Consider the following 21,067-nt stretch of genomic DNA (forward strand, 5'->3'; position numbering starts at 1 on the left):
TCATCGTCATCATCGCAATTGCCACCTCTATCAGCCTCTACCATCACTGGGGTCAATCTCTACTACCAATCACCCCCATCATCACAACTAGCATCGTTGTCAACTATCACCACACATTGTTCAGTTACAATCATCAACCCTGTCATTTACTAGCATCAACTTCACCATCACAACCACCATTATCAATTGTCACCATTACTTCAGTCTCTACAATACCATGCAACTATTTCCATCATATATAGTATCACTACCACCACCACTATCAGCCACTAATAATAGTCATTATCATCATCACCACTACAACCCGTCTCTACCATTGCTAGTAACATAAACATTTTATTTTTTATTTAAATTATATATTTATTATATTTACAAATAAATAAATATGTGTATTCAGACATTGTAAATCAAATAATCTAGAAATAACATCTTAATTGATATACATTTTAATTTTGACATATTAATTTTAATAAAAATAAATAAGACCTTATACACTTTTTTTTTACAATTTTTTTCCAGTAAAGTAGTAGAGAAAGTCGGTGGCACGTATAATAACGTCAGTTTGTACCATGGCATCAATGCATTTAGTCAGCGACAGCTCTATTTTTATTTATTTTTTATTTTTCGTTCGACGTTCATTGCATTTAGTCAGAGAAAGTTATTTATTTTTTCATAGTGCCAATAAAAAAATATATTCTTAATTAATATAAATTTTTTTAAAGAATTGGTCAAGTCAATAACTATTTTACATGTTCAGTATTGACTTGACATAATAGTTAGAGCCTGTTTGGGTTGACTTAAAAAAATAGCTTTTAAATCAAAAATAAAAAGTCAAGCTGAAATGACTTTTAAGTCAAAAAATAAGAAGTAGTGGAGACCTACTTTTGGTTTCTGACTTAATTTAAGTCATTTTTTACCTTGTCAAACACTTCGTAACTTATTTTAAGTTATTTTTTATATTTGTCAAACACTTCCAGAAATAAAAAACTGACTTAAAAGTAGGTTTGACCAACTTTTAAGTCAATCTAAACGGGCTCTTAGAAAACAATTAGGGGTTGTCGGTTGGGAATAATAAATTATCTCAAGATAAGTTATTCTACCATATATATGACGTAACTTATCTCATCATTAGTTAAGGTATAAATCATGAGATAAATAATCTCAGGATTGTCTGATACTTTTAAACAAACACGCATTTTATTCCTGAATTACTAAACTTTTACCTCACACCAAAGGACTCTAAGTAGCATGATAATTTTATTATATCATTTTTTATTATAATAAATTCAATGTTTTATATGTTGGTGGTGGTGCTTTGGAAATGCATTGAAAATTATAATTAATGTAATCAAATAAAGTATGAAATAAGTAATATATATCTCTTCATTTTTTTAAACTGGTTGAGTAAAAGGGAATATTTCTTAGTATATATATAAAAGTGAACGAATAAAATAGCATATATATGAAACCGTATATATGTATATCTATATTAGGGCAGAAACAAAAAATTTAGTTTATGAATTATAGACTTCAGGGGCGGTTCTAAAATATAAGTTTTACGAATTCAATTAATAAAAAATTTATTTAATATTTACGACTTTAGAATTAATAAATTTTTAGTTACCATATATAAATTATTTCTTTGTTTCACAATTTAAAAAGTTGTATTTTTAACATGCCACCTTCTGGAATTAAATATTCAAAAACATATTTATATATCACAATAATATATATTAAACTGCTTAATTTTTTAAATTTCTCATAAATATTTTTTCTCTATGATCATGAGATTCCTTCAAAAATTAGTAAAACGATTTATTAGTTTAAAGTAATAATGAAAAATGCATTTATCCTCCACCTGCCTCTTTTATTACAATTGCTCCATTATCACTTTTATTTATTGCCATCTTAATAAAAATAAAACACTAAAAATGCCTTAAATTAGTTAGCAGTTAGATAAATCTATATGTGAATCGACATGAATGAATAGGATGATTGAAATTTCTTCACTTTCAAAGGTCTCGTATTTGAATTCATGAAAATGAATAAATTTTAGTGTAAGTGTCGTCCTCAAAACTAAATTTTGTAGCACGCAATTCAAATTAATCAGATCTCAATATATTTATCGGACGTCGAATAAAAAAAAATCTATAATGAAAAGACATTCGATCGAAAATGATATAAGTCTCAATTTTTTCAATGAAAATGATGTATGACGTTGAATTGCATGTGAAATATCTTTGGTACCTAACATGATTATGATTAGCATGGGAACATAAAATTATAAATAACTTTGTTTTTCTTTCTTTTTCTTTTTTCATTTTGAGTTAGGTTAGCAATTTAGAGATATAATATTTCGTCGATTTTAAAGTATTTTATCGTGATTTGCAAATAGCTAAAAAAGTATTTAACGAAAATAGAGAGGAGGAATAAAAAATAGTAAGATATTTATACTTGTATGATGTGGTCCTATGAAGGCAATTATGAGAATTATTTAAATTATTATCATTTACGCACGTAGTCCTGCAATTAACACCAACATTTCGTAATTAAAAATTATAGTGAAGCGGTAAGTATTTTCTTATTATTAATTAAATATTTTATTTTAAGTTTAAGCCAAGTGTACGAAAATTTTAATAAGAAACATTTTATTCTAAGTGAAATTTTTGATGAAAATCTAAATTTAAATCAAAAACGAATATTGAACATCGATAGAAGAAAAAAAAATACAAGCTTCCAATTTCTAAATACTCACTTTGGATATGATAACAAAATTCGAAAAGTCAATTAAATACTACACGTATCTGCATAATTTTCAACTTTTTAAATTTTTATTACTCTTATTGAAATTATTGAGAATAATAATTGTCAATCATTATTTTGACTAGGAAAAATAATACTACGTACTGAACTATATATTGACTATAGTATGGTCCAAAGTGGACAACTAGTTAATTGTTACTCCCCCTTTATTCTCTAATCAATTTGATGCAGCAGTACATTAGTGGGCCCGACCCCCAAAAAAAATATTTTTCACACGACGTTCGATATCTGTTTTTAGGGTGGACATGGTATGATATTAAAAATTTTAATTTATTAGTTTCAGTTTTCGATTTTTGAAAAATATTATAGCATTATCATATTAAATCCATTCGGTATGGCTCAATATTTTAAAGTTTAATTTTGATATTTTGCGGTACAATAACTAATAATTATAGTAATTTATTTGACTTTGAATTACATATTTTCATGTCATAAAGAATTATGACTTCAACCGAAAAGTCTCAATTATATCATACTAATATCTTTACACATATAATAATATTCAAAATTAAAGAAAGTACAAGTAATTTATTTAGTTATTCAGTAGCATATAAACGACAGTTCAATCAAGATGAAGTAATCAAAATTTAAACATTTAATAATTAGTTTTGTACTAATAATTTATTTTATTTTTGCTAGTATTATAATAATATATATTATCATATCACTCGTGTACAAATCATATTTTTCTTGTAACCCTTCTGGCGGAGCCAGAAATTTTTTCAAGGGTATTCAATATTATTTTGTTTAATAAGTGAGTTGAATGTTATTTGTTTAACCTAGGGATTCTACAATGAACGATCTCAATATTTGTCAATATCAAATATAAACAATCGAGTTTTTTTTCTTTTTGATGTATTGATTTTATATGATAAAAATATATGATTATTATTTTTAAAGTGAAATATTGATAGAACAAATGCGTCTAGCTTTACGTAACATAAATCACACAAATAGATTTATTTTTTTCTTAAAAAGAGAAGAAGATAAAACGCATGTATTGATTTTAGCTTTGGGTTTAAAGTTGTCAACATATATAAACACAATTTTTTAAAGTAAAATTTGGTTTTTATGTTTTCACCATTCGAGAGTGCATTATAACCTAGATAAAAATTAGAAATACATGATATCTAAATATTCAAAATTAAAATAATGTATTCATATATGTTACTCTATATTATTAAAATTGTAATATTAATAATTAAGAAACTTGAGGAACATAATAATGGTGTGTGAGGTTGTGTTTTGCTCTCAAAATAAAACCAAAAACATTGTGCGCTCTATAGGATTCGAAACCCACGCACCTGGGGTGGAATTGAACACGCTTAACCACTGCGCCACGGAAGAGTATATGTCTAGGTTGTTCAACGTTAATAATTTATCACTTAAACCCAGAATTTGACCTCTCTATATGATGTAATTTTCTGGAAAAGGGTGTTCAGCTGACCACCCTTGAATGGCTGTAGCTCCGCTCCTATCCTTCTTCGAATAAGTTCTCTTTTAAATCGAGTGTCTATATAAAATAAATTTTTTATCTAGCAAATATTAAATTACTCAAAAATTATCTACTAAACAAATATAACATATAAAATTATTTTGGAGACAATACTACTCTTATTTTGGAGCAGCAAAACATTAATATCATTTTCATATTTTTTTTAGACTAGGGGAATAATTTTTCTATATAATGGCAAGAAGACAATTACCAAAATTTTAGGAATACTTTGATGACACAAAAACAAATTTGTTAGTGCTCAAATTTCCATTTCTGTAATTTTTTATTCATTTACTTTGAATAATAGTTACAAATTACAATTACCTAAGTCCTCATTTTGTACTGTTAAGTTTAAAATTGACGTTTCTTTTTCTTTTAAAAATGTATATTGAGATTTAAAATATTTGAAATTTAGATGCATAAATATGCTTAGAGGTAAGATCATGAATAAAATAAAGACACAAAACACACATAGTATTTGCCAAACTACATGAAATGCACAACTCAAAAAAGTCAAAAGTCATGTGCACATGTTTCATAATAAAATAATAAAAAGAACATAAGGACCATGAAATGAGATTGAGAAAAAAAAAATCACACTACTTGTTCACATCAAATTATACAAATTTAATTAATAATTAAATTATAACTAGAGATTAAAAAATACACAAAAATTAGTTGCCATGCTTTAGATTTTACTAGGTGTGTGTTTTGTACATACATACTCAATTAATTTGAATTATGTGATACATTTTTTTAATTCGTTTTAAAAAAATGATACACTATTAAGTATTAAATTTGAGAATACTGGATTTTACTCTTCTTATTTATCCTTGATTGGAAGCTTTTATTATCATACAAGTTGTTTTCATAAATTCATACTTAAGAACATAATTATTAAAGTTTTTATTTTGTTCTTAAATTATATATTAATATAAAAATTAAAAAAATAATAAATAAGGAAAGTTGATATTATCACATTTATGATTGAGTAGCATAATTGAATGTGTATTTATTAACTAAATTTAATAATAAAATTTATGTAAAAACATGTGTCATATGTTCATTAGATTGGTGAAAATATTAAATGCTTATCAATTTTACTTATTTGTAGTATATAATAACTATTCCAACCATATACTATCAATAACTCTCTCACTATAGTAAGAAAAAGTCAGAATAATTTGCAATAATTGATTAGATCAATAAATAAGGTTAGAATATATCTAGCAATAATTGATTAAATCAATTAATAAAGATAGAAATAGCAATCTTTAATACATTAATTTTTGGGTTTCTAACTAGAGAAATTCAAGGGGTAATACTCTTTGTTTGACCAATTATTGTGCTACCCAACCATAAATAGAGAATCAAAAGCAGTAAGTTGATCACTTTCAATTTCAACTTTTTTATTTTATAAAAAATATACTTAGTTTAATATAGTTTAATAATTTTTTATTTTTTTTTATATTTAATACTTTTTAAACTTTTTTTAAAACTACTTTTAGTGTATTTTAACCATTTTATCAACAAAAAAAAGAAAAAAGAAATTTATCATTACTTTTTACCACAATCAACATGATATAATCAATTTCAGTATGTTTATCCAAAATATACACTCTGTTTCCTTTTAGTTTTGTGCGCTTTTCGTAAGTAAATTTGATTAATGTTCAAAGTTAAATTAGATTAAATTAATTTAATATTTTAAACTAAAAATTTAGATATTCAAAACTTATACGAAAGTACTATAAATTGTATTTTTTTTGTATATCAATGTGATAAAAAAATACATCATAAAATGTTAGTCAAAGTTTTTATAATTTAACTCTAAAAAAATAAATCATGAAAACTAAAAAGTGACGAAGAGAGTAACTTTCTTATCTATAAAAATAATAATATTAAATTCCATAAGATGAGGCCCTGATTTCTTTTCCCAATAATAAACACAAGGATCCAAAACAAGAAAAAAACCCAAAAAAAAGAAGAAAAAGAAGAAGAAGAAAATCTCTCTCTTTTTCTTTAAATTGTAGAATTCATTTGCTTTCAAGGAAGAAATCACTCTCTAACACAACAATAAAAACTTACTTATATGGAATATAATTTAAAATAAAAATGTATATTCTCTATTCACACACACTATATATATATATATACATACTGACTCAATATAAATTTCTATATGATTGAACAATACATTAAAGTTCTATTATATACAAAAATATACTAAATAAAATCAAATTTATATTAAACTTCGAATTAAAACTGTATTTCTGCGAGAGACTATTTAAATACTCTTTAACCTTTGGTAAATTTCCAGGTAGTACAAAAGGGACACCATATATATGTGTGGAAAAAGGGGAGTAACAGTTATATGGCAATAAATTCCAAACCCCATAAAAGAGAAAGAAGACAGCAATTCAGAGGGGTAACAAAGCCAAGAATCTGAAAGAGGAAAGGATAAGAACATGACATAAAAATAGTTTTTTTTTTTTTAATTTTTTAATTTTCTTCAAAAAATAATACTAATAATTAATTTAAGGCTGTCTGTTTTCTTCTTCTCTGTTACGTAATGTGAGTGAGTGTATATATATATATATCTATATATCTCTTCCTTTACTTTTTATCTTTCTTCCTACATCTGGGGTTGATTAAAAATTGAGTCTTGAAAACAAGATTCTGGCCCAGAAAGTGAGGGGAAATTTTGGGTCTTTCAAGATTTTTCTTGAACATACAAGGTACTTTACTGTTTTCCCTTTTTGGGTTCTGGTGTGTGTATTTATTGTTTCATCAAGAAGCTGATTAATGGGCTCTACTCTGTTTATGTAGTAAATACTTGGTTTATATCATTTTCTGTGTAAGATCTTTTTCAGATCATTGCATTTTTTGAGTCATTTCTGTCACTTTCTCATTTATATCCACTGTTTGTCATCTTGGGTTTCTTTGATTTACTGTAATGTTGCTGGTTTTCAGCATTTGGGGTTTCTTAGTTTTGTTAATAAGATCTTGGGTTTCATTTATTTTCTTGAATTAACATTTCTGTATAGTGCAAGATTTGATCTTGGATTGAGATTTGAGTGTAATGTTCATAAAAATTGAATCTTTTTTGCTCACTTTCAAGCATTTCATGTATGGGATTACTGTCGGCAAGTGTATTTGTGTGTGTAGTAACAAATGAAGTGTTCTTAACTTATCTTTATTGTACTAAGCTTTAAATCTTGGATTGAGATTTGAGTGTAATGTTCATAAAAATTGAATCTTTTTTGCTCACTTTCAAGCATTTCATGTATGGGATTACTGTCGGCAAGTGTATTTGTGTGTGTAGTAACAAATGAAGTATTCTTAACTTATCTTTATTGTACTAAGCTTTACACTGTTCTTTTTTCCTTTCTTGTATTCATGGTTGTTAGGTGCAAAAATTCTTTGGTTTGGTTCTTTTCTTCATACTTCTTCCCTACATTATTGACTTTAGTGTCTAAGAGGGCCCTCATTGGGACAGCATAATTTGATGAAGTTTTGGGCCCTATATCATGTGGAAAATATAAAGATAAAGTGAACATGTTATGTTAGTTCTAACTTGACCCCTACTTTCAGTATCAGCAGATCTAATCTTATGGTTTTTAAGAGTTGTAATTAATAGCCTGTTTTTGAGATCAGATCTGTTAATGGTCCTCTTGTTTTTGTGTGGATACTAGGATTTTGTATCTAGTTTATTCAAATATCTAAGTGTTGGAGTACTAGAGTTTCAGTAAGTGGCTGTTGTTGTATACTTTTTGGTGAACTTCTTGTCAAGTTAAGTATTTATACTATCCTCCATTGGCTTCTCCGATTACTAGATAGTTTCCACAAACACAAATTCCGCTTCTTGTAGGACCAAAAATGCTTTCACAAATTGATCTTTTTCCGGTTTACTAGTTTTGTAATGAGTAGTGTAGTGTTTTGTTACCTCTCGGATTATCTACCGATTTTGCTCTATCTCCCTTTCTTTTTGTGTTGAAATTAGGATATTGTTGTGATGTCACTCCTTTTTTGTTATCTTTCATTTATAGTGGAACCATTGCATTCATTAGATACTGATTCCTATCTCGAAAACGTGTTTTCTCCTCTTTGATTTCCTAGCTGCTCCCATTTCTACTTTTCATTATAACAAGATGATGGGTATCATATTCTTAACAGAAAAGTAGTGATTGCCGATCGGTATCATATTTTCCCCTCTCATTTGCTTGATTGCTCTTTCCATTCGATTGTTCTTCTTGATGATTCATTTTGCTAGAACAGTTGCTTTAAGAAATTTCAAGTGAGAGTTTGCATGAAGATTTTACTAGTTGAAGAGTTGGAATGATTTACCTGGTTGTTTTGCTCTGATGCAGGTAGCTGATAACTGATAAGGAGGATCAGGAAACATGAAGCACAAAGATGGAAAACCACATCAATCGGATAAAAGTTCATGGAAAGTCCCAGTGGCATTAACAGTTGTGGTGCTGTGTGGGCTTTCTTTCTACCTTGGAGGTATTTTTTGCTCTGAAAGGGAGAGATATGTAGCTGAGGCTGTTAACAAGGCTGTTAACACTCCCACGGGAACTGCTACTGTACCTGGCCAGATCAAAGCCGTTTCGTTTCCTGAATGCAGTGCTGAGTATCAGGACTATACTCCATGCACAGATCCAAAGGTATTATGATTTCTAGTCTTTTTATTCTTGAATTTTGTTCATTGAGATATTTATTTGTTATTATCATGTGGTTCTGTCCGTTGTGTTAATAACCTTTTGTTGATATCACAGAGATGGCACAAGTATGGTCGCCATCGTCTTGCTTTCTTGGAACGGCATTGCCCTCCTAGTTTTGAAAGACAGGAATGCTTGGTACCCCCACCAGATGGCTATAAATCGCCTATTAGATGGCCAAAGAGCAAAAATGAGTGTTGGTACAGGTAATACTTCATGTTCTTGAACTTTGTTTGTCACTACTTTGTTCTATTCATTTGTGGTCATTGAACCTTACTGAAGCTACTGGTCGGATCTGGCTGCAGGAATGTTCCATATGATTGGATTAACAAACAAAAGTCCAATCAACATTGGCTTAAAAAAGAAGGGGAGAAGTTTCTCTTTCCTGGTGGTGGTACAATGTTTCCTAATGGAGTTGGTGCCTATGTTGATTTGATGCAAGATTTGATTCCGCAAATGAAAGATGGGACAATCCGAACTGCCATTGATACTGGATGTGGGGTGAGTCTTTGTCGTGGAGCTTCTGTTTCTATTATGTTTCCAAACATGAACAACTTCTCCAGCAATTTAAGTTTGTTTTTCTTCTTGGGAGTGTTTACTTGCAATTCAACACTAGCAAACGATAACTGGTTCAGTCATATCTATATTATATCTTAGTCTTCGGGTTCCATAGCCTTGTTGAAGTTAACTGAGCACTAACTCATCGAAGCAGTCCTCGTCTATTATTGACAGTCAAATGAAGAAATCCCTATCCCTAGGCATCATCCTTCAGTGTGTCTTTGGTTGCCTTTTGCTATTTCTGGCCTGAAATCATACTGATTTTTTTATTACTGATTTTGGTACATTATCTCTGATTGCAATATCGTGTCTCAACTAATTACTAGACAGGAAAACAAAATATACTAACATAGATGTTTCTCCTGGGAAAACTTATATGTAGTATCTGATTCCAAATTCAGGTTAAGCCTAATGTTCCTCCTTCATCTTCCTCTAGGTAGCAAGCTGGGGAGGTGATTTACTGGATCGTGGAATTTTGACGGTCTCTCTTGCCCCAAGGGACAATCACCAGGCTCAGGTTCAGTTTGCTCTGGAACGTGGAATTCCTGCAATTCTGGGCATCATTTCTACTCAGCGTCTTCCTTTCCCTTCAAACTCTTTTGATATGGCTCATTGTTCAAGATGCCTAATTCCATGGACCGAGTTCGGTAAGTGATCTACTTACTTAGGTAGAAGGTGTATGGTGTCTTAATTTTGCATTGTGTGGCTTTTCCAATTTGTAAATAGGGATGTATCCAAATTCATGCTCTGCGCCTAGTGCATAGACAAAAAAAGCTAGCTATTAGCAGTGATGGTTATACACTAATTCAACCTCATTATTTTCAGGTGGAGTTTACCTTCTTGAGGTACATCGCATACTCCGACCTGGCGGTTTTTGGGTCCTCTCTGGTCCTCCAGTGAACTATCAACGTCGTTGGAGAGGATGGAATACCACTATTGAGGAGCAAAAATCAGATTACGATAAGTTGCAAGAACTACTAACTTCAATGTGCTTCAAATTATTCAATAAGAAGGACGACATTGCTGTGTGGCAGAAGTTGTCTGACAATAGCTGCTATAAGAAGCTTGATAATCCTGAAAACTATCCATCAAAATGTGATGATGGTACTGAACCTGATTCAGCGTGGTACACCCCTCTTCGTCCTTGTGTAGTTGTGCCAAATCCAGCTGCTAAGAAAGTCAAGTTGGAGGCCCTCCCCAAGTGGCCAGAAAGATTGCACGCTGCTCCTGAACGCGTTTCTGATGTTCGTGGAGGTAATGCGGGTTCCTTCAAGCATGATGATGGTAAATGGAAGGCTCGGGCGAAACACTACAAGAAGTTGCTCCCTGCACTTGGGACTGACAAGATCAGAAATGTAATGGACATGAACACCTTGTATGGAGGTTTCGCTGCTGCTGTGGTCGATGATCCGTTGTGGGTCATGAATGTGGTTTCATCTTATGCACCGAATACACTTTCTGTGGTCTACGATAGGGGTCTTATTGGAACAATTCATGACTGGTAATTACAATTTACATGCAAAAAACTCAAGTCTAAACTACTACAATTGCTCTTTTTCATTATGCTTGGTGATGAGGTCTTCGCTTATTTATAGAAATTTTTTTGTTTGCTGTTCTATAGGTGTGAGGCTTTCTCAACATACCCTCGGACATACGATCTTCTGCATCTTGATGGCCTCTTCTCTGCCGAAAGTCACAGGTAAATGCATTTGCACCTCATGTTCACATTGCTTCGTGTCTTAATTGCATTTTGTCCTTCTTCATTTGCATCTCCGCCGAAAGTCATACCCTTGATTACGTCTTTTAGTGAGTCGTTTGACCCCCTCTCAATCAGAGCGGAGCTAAAGTGTTGTCTAAGGGTTCAGCCGAACCCAACGTCTTTGGTTCAAACTTCAAACCCTGTATTTGTCCCCATTGAATATGTACACATTATTATTTAGAACCCATTAACTTAAACAAATTCCCAGCTCTGCTTCTGCTTCTAACTAAATGCCAAGCATCTATGGTTAAGCTGGCAACCATTTCCCTCCCTCTTGACATAAGTTGCGTGTATCGTGCAGATGTGAAATGAAATATGTTCTGCTGGAAATGGATCGTATTTTACGGCCCAATGGATATGCTATAATCCGAGAATCCAGCTATTTCGTAGACGCTATAGCTACTATGGTTAAGGGAATGAGATGGAGCTGTCGTAAGGAAGAAACGGAATACGGCGTAGAGAAGGAGAAGATATTGATTTGCCAGAAGAAGTTATGGTATTCAAAGCAAAATTCATGAAGAACTTTGAACATCATACCATAAAACACAATTGCTGATAATGGAGAGAAAAAGTTATATATTTAAGATTGGCATCATAGGAGATAAGTAAGTCCACACAGCTCATATATTATATATATATTTTGTTCAACAAATCATTGGAAATTGAGATTTTGAATTGAAGAATCAATAGCCAAAAATTAACCATATGCTAATATTATGATGGCTTGTTCATGCAATTTATTCTTTGCAAGGCCCAAAGCTTTTACTTTGTGCACCAGCTGGCCCTCGGAGATTTCTCGATTATAAAAAACGGAGCGTTGTACTCTTTAGTTGTATTCTATTTTTATTTTTTTGGGGAAAAACATCACAGCTCCTTATGTACCTAGATAGATTTGTTCATTTTGAAGACTTCTTGGATGTAATAATTAAAGCTCAATTTTTGTTGTCAAAGTGCTTCTATCTAGCTCATTAAAAGTAGTAGTATCTTACAAGTTACATGATGTTCTATTTCAGTGGCACTTTTGATCATTATGCTTATGAGTTTCCCAAATTAATGAATTCATTAATAGTTACATCATTAAATTATTATGTGTTATGTTAATTTTGGATTATTATTCTAGATTTTGAGGATAATTAGTTCAATAATAGTCTAAATATAAGATATTTTTTATACATAGGGACTAAAATTCACATAATTGTTTACAAAAATATCATCCACTATATTTAGAAGAGACCTCAAGGGTATTTTTGTTATTTTATTTTTTGCAAGGATAACTTACCCTTTCTAAATAAACTTGATATAACTTATCCCAAAAATAGTAACTGATAAGACAATACTTATATTTTATTTCAAAACTATCTATATTTGTCCAACATACTAATATGTCCCTTTTAAAAATCTTTCACAATGCTATTTTTTTATCGAGGAAATTTAATTGATCACTTTATACTGGTTGAAGAATTTGGCACACACTCGATAATATTTTTAAAAGAGTTTGACCAATATGCCCTTGCTTATGTGGGTAAGCCACTTATATGTATCCTATTCTCTTTCACTATTTTGAGCAATTGTTGAATTTGTTTGAACCTTGAGATGACAAGATTGATTATTATATACAAAGGGATTCAACAAATTGATGTTAGACTAATGGAGACTTGCTTTAGTTTGATGATTGAGTAGTGTGAAAGTTAAGTAAGAATGTTAGTAGTATTTATCAAATAACAAAAATCAACTTTGAGATCATTTATAGGCCAAAAATGGAATCCACCAAACCCCTAAACAAGTCCAAAAGCTTCTATAAAATAAAAGGACTTCACACTACTTTTTTCGATCGATAATTGATATATGCTTTAGAATCTCAACTAATTTGAATGGAAGAAGTAATTCAAATAGTCATCACATAAACTAAAATAGTTGATAGATGTGTATACATTATGTACAATATCTTTATAATCGTACATATATGAATATTAATATTTGTATAATATATACATTACTATGTAATATTGTATAATTTATGTATACCTGCTAGGAAAAGTAAATAGTGATTTGATCAGTTATTTGTGTAAAGATTTCATTCGGGTTCGCATGCCCATCAAAAAGAAACTCTTCACATTAGAAGTTTTTTTTTTATTAATCTTATGATTCGAACTCGGGACTTCTGATTAAGAATAGAATGAACTATCTATTCTATCACTTTGGTGGCATCCAAAACAACTGATTGGGTTCTCCTGGTCCATTTCTTCTACATCCACTAGATTAGATTCCAAAAATGTGCTTTGGTCTTTTCTTCTAACCCATTGTTTAGATCTTAGTGTTATCAAGAAATAATTCTACCCAACAAAAGTTTGTCCTCATAGGGATGACAACGGGGCGGGTTAAATCATAAATAGGATGATTAAGTTTTTTTGTCATCTTCACCCACCTCGCCTTGTTTCCCCCCGTCCCATTCTCAATTGATAATTAGGTCATTATTGAAGATTATAAATATCTGTTGAAAGCAAAAATGATAAATCATAAATAAGATGATTAAAGAGAGCTTTTTGTCATCTTCACTCACCTCACCTTGGTGGCTTGGTACCCTTATCCGAATCTCGATTTATAATTAGGTCATTATTAAAAAGATTATAAATATTTGTTGAAAGCGATTTGTTAAGTGATTGTTATTGATATTATCTCTATTATGTACAAATTTGACCTATTTGAAGATGGATGACTAATTGTTAAGACTACCACAACTACTAATTTAAGACATACATCTAAGATTATAAAATTATTTCATGCTTAGCTGTTTAAAAACTAACTTCTAATTTATTGGACTGAAGTTAAAATCTTGAATATGAAATTTGACACATAAATATGAGTATGAAGTTGGGCTCGTATGTCAGCTATTAAACTTTTATTTCAAAAGAAACATTACAATGGATATATGATATATATTAATGACATTGATTTTTCTATATATAATTTTTACCTAGGAAAAAGAAAAGAATTGGGTTTGAAATTTGTCAATATTATAATTTAAAATAAATATTTTTTATTATATTAATATTTCGCCTTTTAAATGAGATTCTTAATTTTTATTTTTAGCCATTGAACTTATTAGTTCTTTAAAAATTGAAGTCATATTTTGATATAACTTATGAATTATTATAATACAAAAAATGTTATATGGACAAAGATTAATTAAAGACCAACAAAACAGAGACAAAAGTACAAATGACCCTGTTATAGTCTTACAAACCCCTCCATGACATGTATTAATTTTGGATAAATAGACCTCACAAATTTGTCTTTCGAACTATATTACATTAAGTTCCAAAAAGCACTAACCATGAAAATTTGATATGATCAATTCTTTACTTTTCTTTCTCATTTTGACGTGAAATTTAAAAACTTGCTAAATTAGATACCAGTCAATCAACTCGTTTGATCAACTTACTCTTTATTAGGAGTGTCATATACACCTTTCTTTTATAAAAACTCGGCGTCCTTACTAAAATTTATCATACCATTACACTTAGCATGATTTCATATACATATTATTCATTTTGGCCCAACAAATCTCATAATTTTTTTTATCACGTAATATCACATTCAAACCTCAAAATCGTGATTATATCTTATAAAAAAAATTCAATTTCCTCTCTTATTCCAATGAATTCACCTTGACATGCATCTAATAAAACACATTTTTATATTCCTTTGGATAATATTGTGAATTGTGTTAGAAGAAATATAAGTAGTTAATTTATTTGGCAACTTTTTTCTAACACGTTGCACTAGTTGTACACCTCACCCACCCACCAATTTGCCAAATGCCAACTACTATTCACAATATGCCACCTCTTTCTGATACAAAAGTACTCTATTCTAGATAACATATGGTATCAATAAATTTTTTATTTTTTATTTAGTGTCCGATATATCACATTACGAAAGGACTAAATTGTAGAGCTCACTGTTTGAAAATTTTGCCAGTTTTAAATTTGAGATTTTTAATTAAGTATAGAAGATCCTAAATTATTTTAGCACAATTCACGTCGATACATATGGTTTTCATTTTCCTATTTTTTTGTGACCTCACATTGTTTTACATTATATGTGTTCGTTGATATATATAGACTATGATGTATCAAGGAAATATTGTTAGGAACGCGCGTCATCCCCAAATATACCATGTAGGGTGTGAATTGAATTTAGTCAGAATTTCAATGTGAACTTTGGACACTAAGTGGGAAATAAAAAAAATATTAATATATTTATTTCAATTTATCACAATTTAATGGAATTCGTGATAAATGTTTTTTTTGGAAATTGTTTTTGCAAGATTTTGATTGAAATTCACTGATTATCGACAATATTCTGCTAGGTGTGTTTGTGAAAAAAACATAAATTTTTAATAGTACATCAATAAAATGAAATATAGTTAGGAGCGTTGAATTCGTGATAAATGTTTTTTTTGGAAATTGTTTTTGCAAGATTTTGATTGAAATTCACTGATTATCGACAATATTCTGCTAGGTGTGTTTGTGAAAAAAACATAAATTTTTAATAGTACATCAATAAAATGAAATATAGTTAGGAGCGTTATCCTCAAATAGGTCATGTAGTGTGTGAATTGAATTTAGTCAAATTTCTGAACTTTGGACATTAAGTGGGAAATAAAAAAATATTAATATATTTATTTCAATTTATCACAATTTAATGAAATTCATGATAAATGTGTTCATTGAAAGTTATTTTTGATAGATTTTGATTGAAATTCGCTGATTATCGACAATATTCTATTAGGTATGTTTGTGAAAAAATCATAATTTTTTAATAGTACATCAATAAAATAACGAGACAAATAAGATTCTTTTATTTTAATCACAAATCTTGTACTTGAACCTTCGAAAAACTTGGGAAATTTGAAACAGTAAATTTAGAATATCAAATTATCAAATCAAAGCTATAGATTAACATTTAAATTTTTTTAACTATGGAACTCATTAAATTTCTAAAATTATATAAATACTTTGGATCGTCTATTATAATTTGTACGACTCACTAACTTTGCTTTTAGATGGGAGTAAAGACAATATATTTTTATTTCAATTCTCAAACAAATTTTTTGTTTTGAATAAGACAATTAACTCCAACAGAATCTTGGTATGCTCACATGGGTTGACACCTGTTTTTATCGAGAAAAACTAAAAAGACAAAAAAAAAATGACAGATATAAAAAAATATTTAAAAAATAGTTTTGTTCTTTCATTTTGTTTTTAAATTTTTTTTATTGTATTGTAAGTATAGCACTTATTAGAGTAGTGATATTGGACCATGTAAAATAGTATATATATTTAGTGATATAAAAAAATATCATTTTATGTGTGATAGATTAATGTAAAACAAGGATATATATATATTATGAACAGAGAGATTAATTATTTCAATAATGTCTACATTTAAAGAAAGAGAATTATTGCACTTTCGTTAGTAAATTGTTAGATGGATAATGTTATGCTCTGAATAAGATTAATTCATAAGTAGAGATTATAATAACAGCTATGAATTAACTTTACCATAGTATTATTTCACATTTATCCATATGAATGAATTAAATACATAAAATTTGAGAGCCAATTAAATAAAATGGCAAAGAGAATAATTTTGTTTTGCATAAAACAATGAATTTGTCTAGGTTGAAGACTTCTTTCTTGTGCATTCAACTTTGTTAGTGTCAATCACTCCTTTGAACAAGAAACTATTTTTTTTAGTATTATGATATTATTATTGAATATTAGATTCTTTCTTTAATATAAAATTGATTTTTTTTTATTTGAGAAAAAAGAAAAGATTTGGGTCATTTTATATACACAACAATAACAAACTTAGTGTGATTTCACAAGTAGGTTATGAAAAAGATAAAATGTACACAATCTTACTTTTATCTTTATGGATAAAAAGATGATTTTCTAATCCCCGATAATCATATATTTACTTCTTTGTTTTACATCAATAAAATAAGTATTTAATTCATTTATTTTTTGATAACATTTTGCATTGTATCAAACACGGCTTAAAAAGTAAAACTTTAAAGATAAGATTGGTAAAGTAGAAAATGATGTTGGGATCTTTGTATTTAGACTAAGATGACACAACTTTATTTCATGATTTAATTACCACTTGCTTATAAAAAGGGTTAACGCTTTAAATCGAATATTCTTTAATTCATAAAAGTAGTAACAAAAAATTCTTACGTGAAATGGCATATCACTTTTTTGTGAAATATTCTAATCCAAAGCAAAGAGAATACATTAAGCATCTAATCATTTATTAAAGTAAACTTAGATCTTGTTTTAGCAATGTAACAAAACCAATAAAAGATACTATTTAACATAATTAATTTCAAAAAAAGACCGTATTCGATATCTGCATCGGAGCTTTGTTATCTCAATATTTGTGCATTGATAGACTCATTTCTGATAGCAATGCTTCCAACAAGATTTTTTTTCATTTTCAAAAATCAAACTCGAAAATTCTAGTCATGTAAAGGAAACCTAAAAGTATCGTATGCTATAGTTTTGTTTTCATCGTTGGCAAGAAAAAAAGATAGGGGTCATCCCAATTTATTTGTTAAAAATTAAAATTATAGAAAACAAATGTATGTCGTATATAAATAGAGTTATTCCTTATATATTGATGAATTTTGGGATCATAGCACCGTCCAATATGTCAATTCATTAACAATTGGAGGTCGTAAAATAGTAGGGATATATCACTTATCGATGTGGATTGTGATGGAATTATTAAGATTTCTTTATTTTTAATTATAAATTTTGAATTCAAATTTTTGAAATTAGAAAAACTTTGTTAAAAGATGCCCTCTTAAAAGATAAGCTATATAATACACAAATTTAAATTTACTTGAACTCAATACAAATATCAGATCCCGACCCACCGGAAAAAAAAAGGGTATAGATCCCAATTTGGAAGATTTTTTCTTAAATGAATATTGCAATAATATTCTGGTGATTACCATTTGAAAGTGTCAACTTATAAAATTTAAAATTTAAAAGGGGATATTATCACTTTTGAGTTCTTAATTATTATTAAATTTTGATTTTAATTCTATATATTTCATCTTTAAAAAATTAAAATATGTATTTATAATTTTTTTTAAATATAGAAATATGTTATATTTGGCTATTTATAAGATCAGTTATTATCAAACAGAGTGACAATATAAATTTGACATAAAATATGATTAATTAAGTTATGAAACAATTAATAAAGGTGATAACTTTTTTGTGAATGTTTCCAAATAAACAATTTATTGAAGATTTAATATGTTTAGCACGGTATCATAGAGAATAAATAATAATTTATCACTTATTTATGAAAATGTTGTTTATTCTATTCTAAACTTGAAAAGGGCCAAAATAGAGTATTCAAATATGTAAATTAACCTTTAATAAATTTTAAGAACTAACACTAGGAGTCACGTTGTCTTTTCGATTTAATACTATTAATTGAAGGCTATCATATAAAATATACATTTTGATATTGAAATGTACCTAAGTTAGGTCCCTTGGTCCCCCAATATTATTGTCCCTATTACTGAAAATTTGTCAAAATGATCCAATTAATTAGTTAGTAGTAGTATTAATTACCAAAAATTTAAATGTAAAAATAACTTAAAGGTTATTTGATCAGATTTTTAAAATCAGAAAGTGTTTTTTAAAACAATACTTTGGATGAGAAGTTATTTGTATTTGACTAATCAATTTGAACTATAACTAGTGTAAAACCAAACTTAAATTTTTTTTATTTTAAATGTATTTCTCAAGTATGTTTTTCAATAAGAATATTTTTAGGCAAAAACCTATTTCTTTAAGCTTATGAAAATAATAATTTGTGCTAATCTTTTCTTAAAAACTTGATTAAACACTTTATTTTTGAAAAAATAAATATATTTTTAACCTCTCGAAAACTTAACCAAATAAGCTACTAATCCTACATCAAAATATTTAAAAAAAATCTATTTCACCATGATCTTTGATAATAATTGATATTTTTTGGGGATAAATTCAAGAATTTTAAACACATAAATGAGGAAAGAGATAGAAAAAACAAATTTACTTTAGTAAAGAATATAAGAACCTTCTAGAAGGAGTAAGCATGTAGTATGACTTCTTCTTTAGTCTTTTAACCCTTTTTCTCAAATATAATTCTCAATTTTTTCCTTATTAGAAATACTTATTTAGTAATGGTGTAATTTCTTATTTTTATTATGCATTATTACATTTTATATTATTTGTTTGTATTTTACTTATTATTTTTCTAAAGTTGAGATTTTTTATTTTTTTTTCTATTTTACAGAAAATATAATCAAAATCTACGTCTATCTTATCCACTGTAGATAATTTTCCACTAAACTATGGGTATCTTAAAGTATTGCAAAGTTTAATAAAATCCCTTTACTTAGTAAAAGAATATTATTGACGATGTCTTTTGTTCCAATTTCTCTTTTGATTTTCGATCTTTTTCATACCTTTATTATTTTAATAGTGATTTATAGTTTGAATTTGAAAGAAGTAAATGAAAAAAAGATAATAAACAAAGGTGATCAATACAGAAAGAGATAAGTATTGTTTTATTTTTAAATTTATTTATTTGATTTTAATTTGAAATGTAATTTAATAAAAAAATAACTTTTAAATCTTATAATTTTAAACTAAAGATATATGGAACATATCAAAATATTCTCTAATTTGATAATTTCAAACATGTCATGTAAAAAGTTAGAATTAAAATTATAAAAAAAATAGATAAAGCATTCTTGTTAGTATGGTCTAAAAAAAGTAAGACAAACATAATTGAAAACTGAGGGAGTATGAAAAAGTAAGTTAAAAGGGGTAAATAACACAAAAAATATTAATCCATTATGTCATAAATTAGGGTTGTGCAAATAATGGTCTAATCAATAATTTTTTTTAAAAAGCACTATTGATTTATTAGTACTAGATTAACAGTTTTTAAACGATTTGTAACATTTTTTTTATTGAGTTATCGATTTTATGTTGTTTTTTTTTTGATAACTAAGTTGATTTCATTTTCCACTTCACACAGAGAACAAATCTGAGTACTTAGTCTGCCTAGAGCAACCAATTGTAGAATAAAAATCCATCTAGGTAGACCAATGTTGTTAATGATTAAATCGATAACCTAATAAGATTCTATTAAAAGTATTATTTTGCTCCTAATTATATACCAACTACTTCGACATTTTATCAATTCTATTTTCTAAATTTTAATATTACTTTCAGAGGTAAACAACACAAACTATCGTCTCTGCCTCTCAATTGCAACACCTTCTCTCTAGTCGACACAAACTAGTATTACATTCTCTCTTCTCATTTTAGATTTGATTATAACAAACACGAACTATTAATTAATGTTATTTCCACAATTTATTGTACGAGTTTTTATAAAGAACTCAAACATATTCTATCTTAAACAAAAATGATTAATGTAAAAATGTATACTCCACTTTTTATTCTTGCAAATATTTCTATTTTATGAACATTTTCTTATATATTAAATAAAAAAATCAAAATCGTTAATAACTAAAAATCAACAACTGAAAACATACCATAAATATCTTATTAATTTGATTATCAATATAACATATTAATAAATTAAAAATCAATAAATCAAATAAAA

At 28.2% G+C, this 21,067-nt stretch overlaps 1 protein-coding gene across 1 annotated transcript; it reads left to right on the plus strand.

The window, feature by feature from the left end:
- Nucleotides 1-6,912: 6,912 nt before the first annotated feature.
- LOC102605358 (probable methyltransferase PMT20) lies at nt 6,913-12,351 on the plus strand. Its single transcript, XM_006361179.2, has 8 exons — nt 6,913-7,053; nt 8,686-8,985; nt 9,097-9,245; nt 9,345-9,540; nt 10,034-10,244; nt 10,423-11,098; nt 11,219-11,296; nt 11,658-12,351. Exons 2-8 carry the CDS (start codon nt 8,719-8,721, stop codon nt 11,872-11,874), a joined length of 1,794 nt encoding a protein of 597 aa, XP_006361241.1. The 5' UTR covers nt 6,913-7,053; nt 8,686-8,718; the 3' UTR covers nt 11,875-12,351.
- Nucleotides 12,352-21,067: the final 8,716 nt, after the last annotated feature.

This window comes from Solanum tuberosum, unplaced genomic scaffold (genome assembly GCF_000226075.1).
Source record: "Solanum tuberosum cultivar DM 1-3 516 R44 unplaced genomic scaffold, SolTub_3.0 scf00341, whole genome shotgun sequence".
NCBI classification, from domain to species: Eukaryota; Viridiplantae; Streptophyta; class Magnoliopsida; order Solanales; family Solanaceae; genus Solanum; species Solanum tuberosum.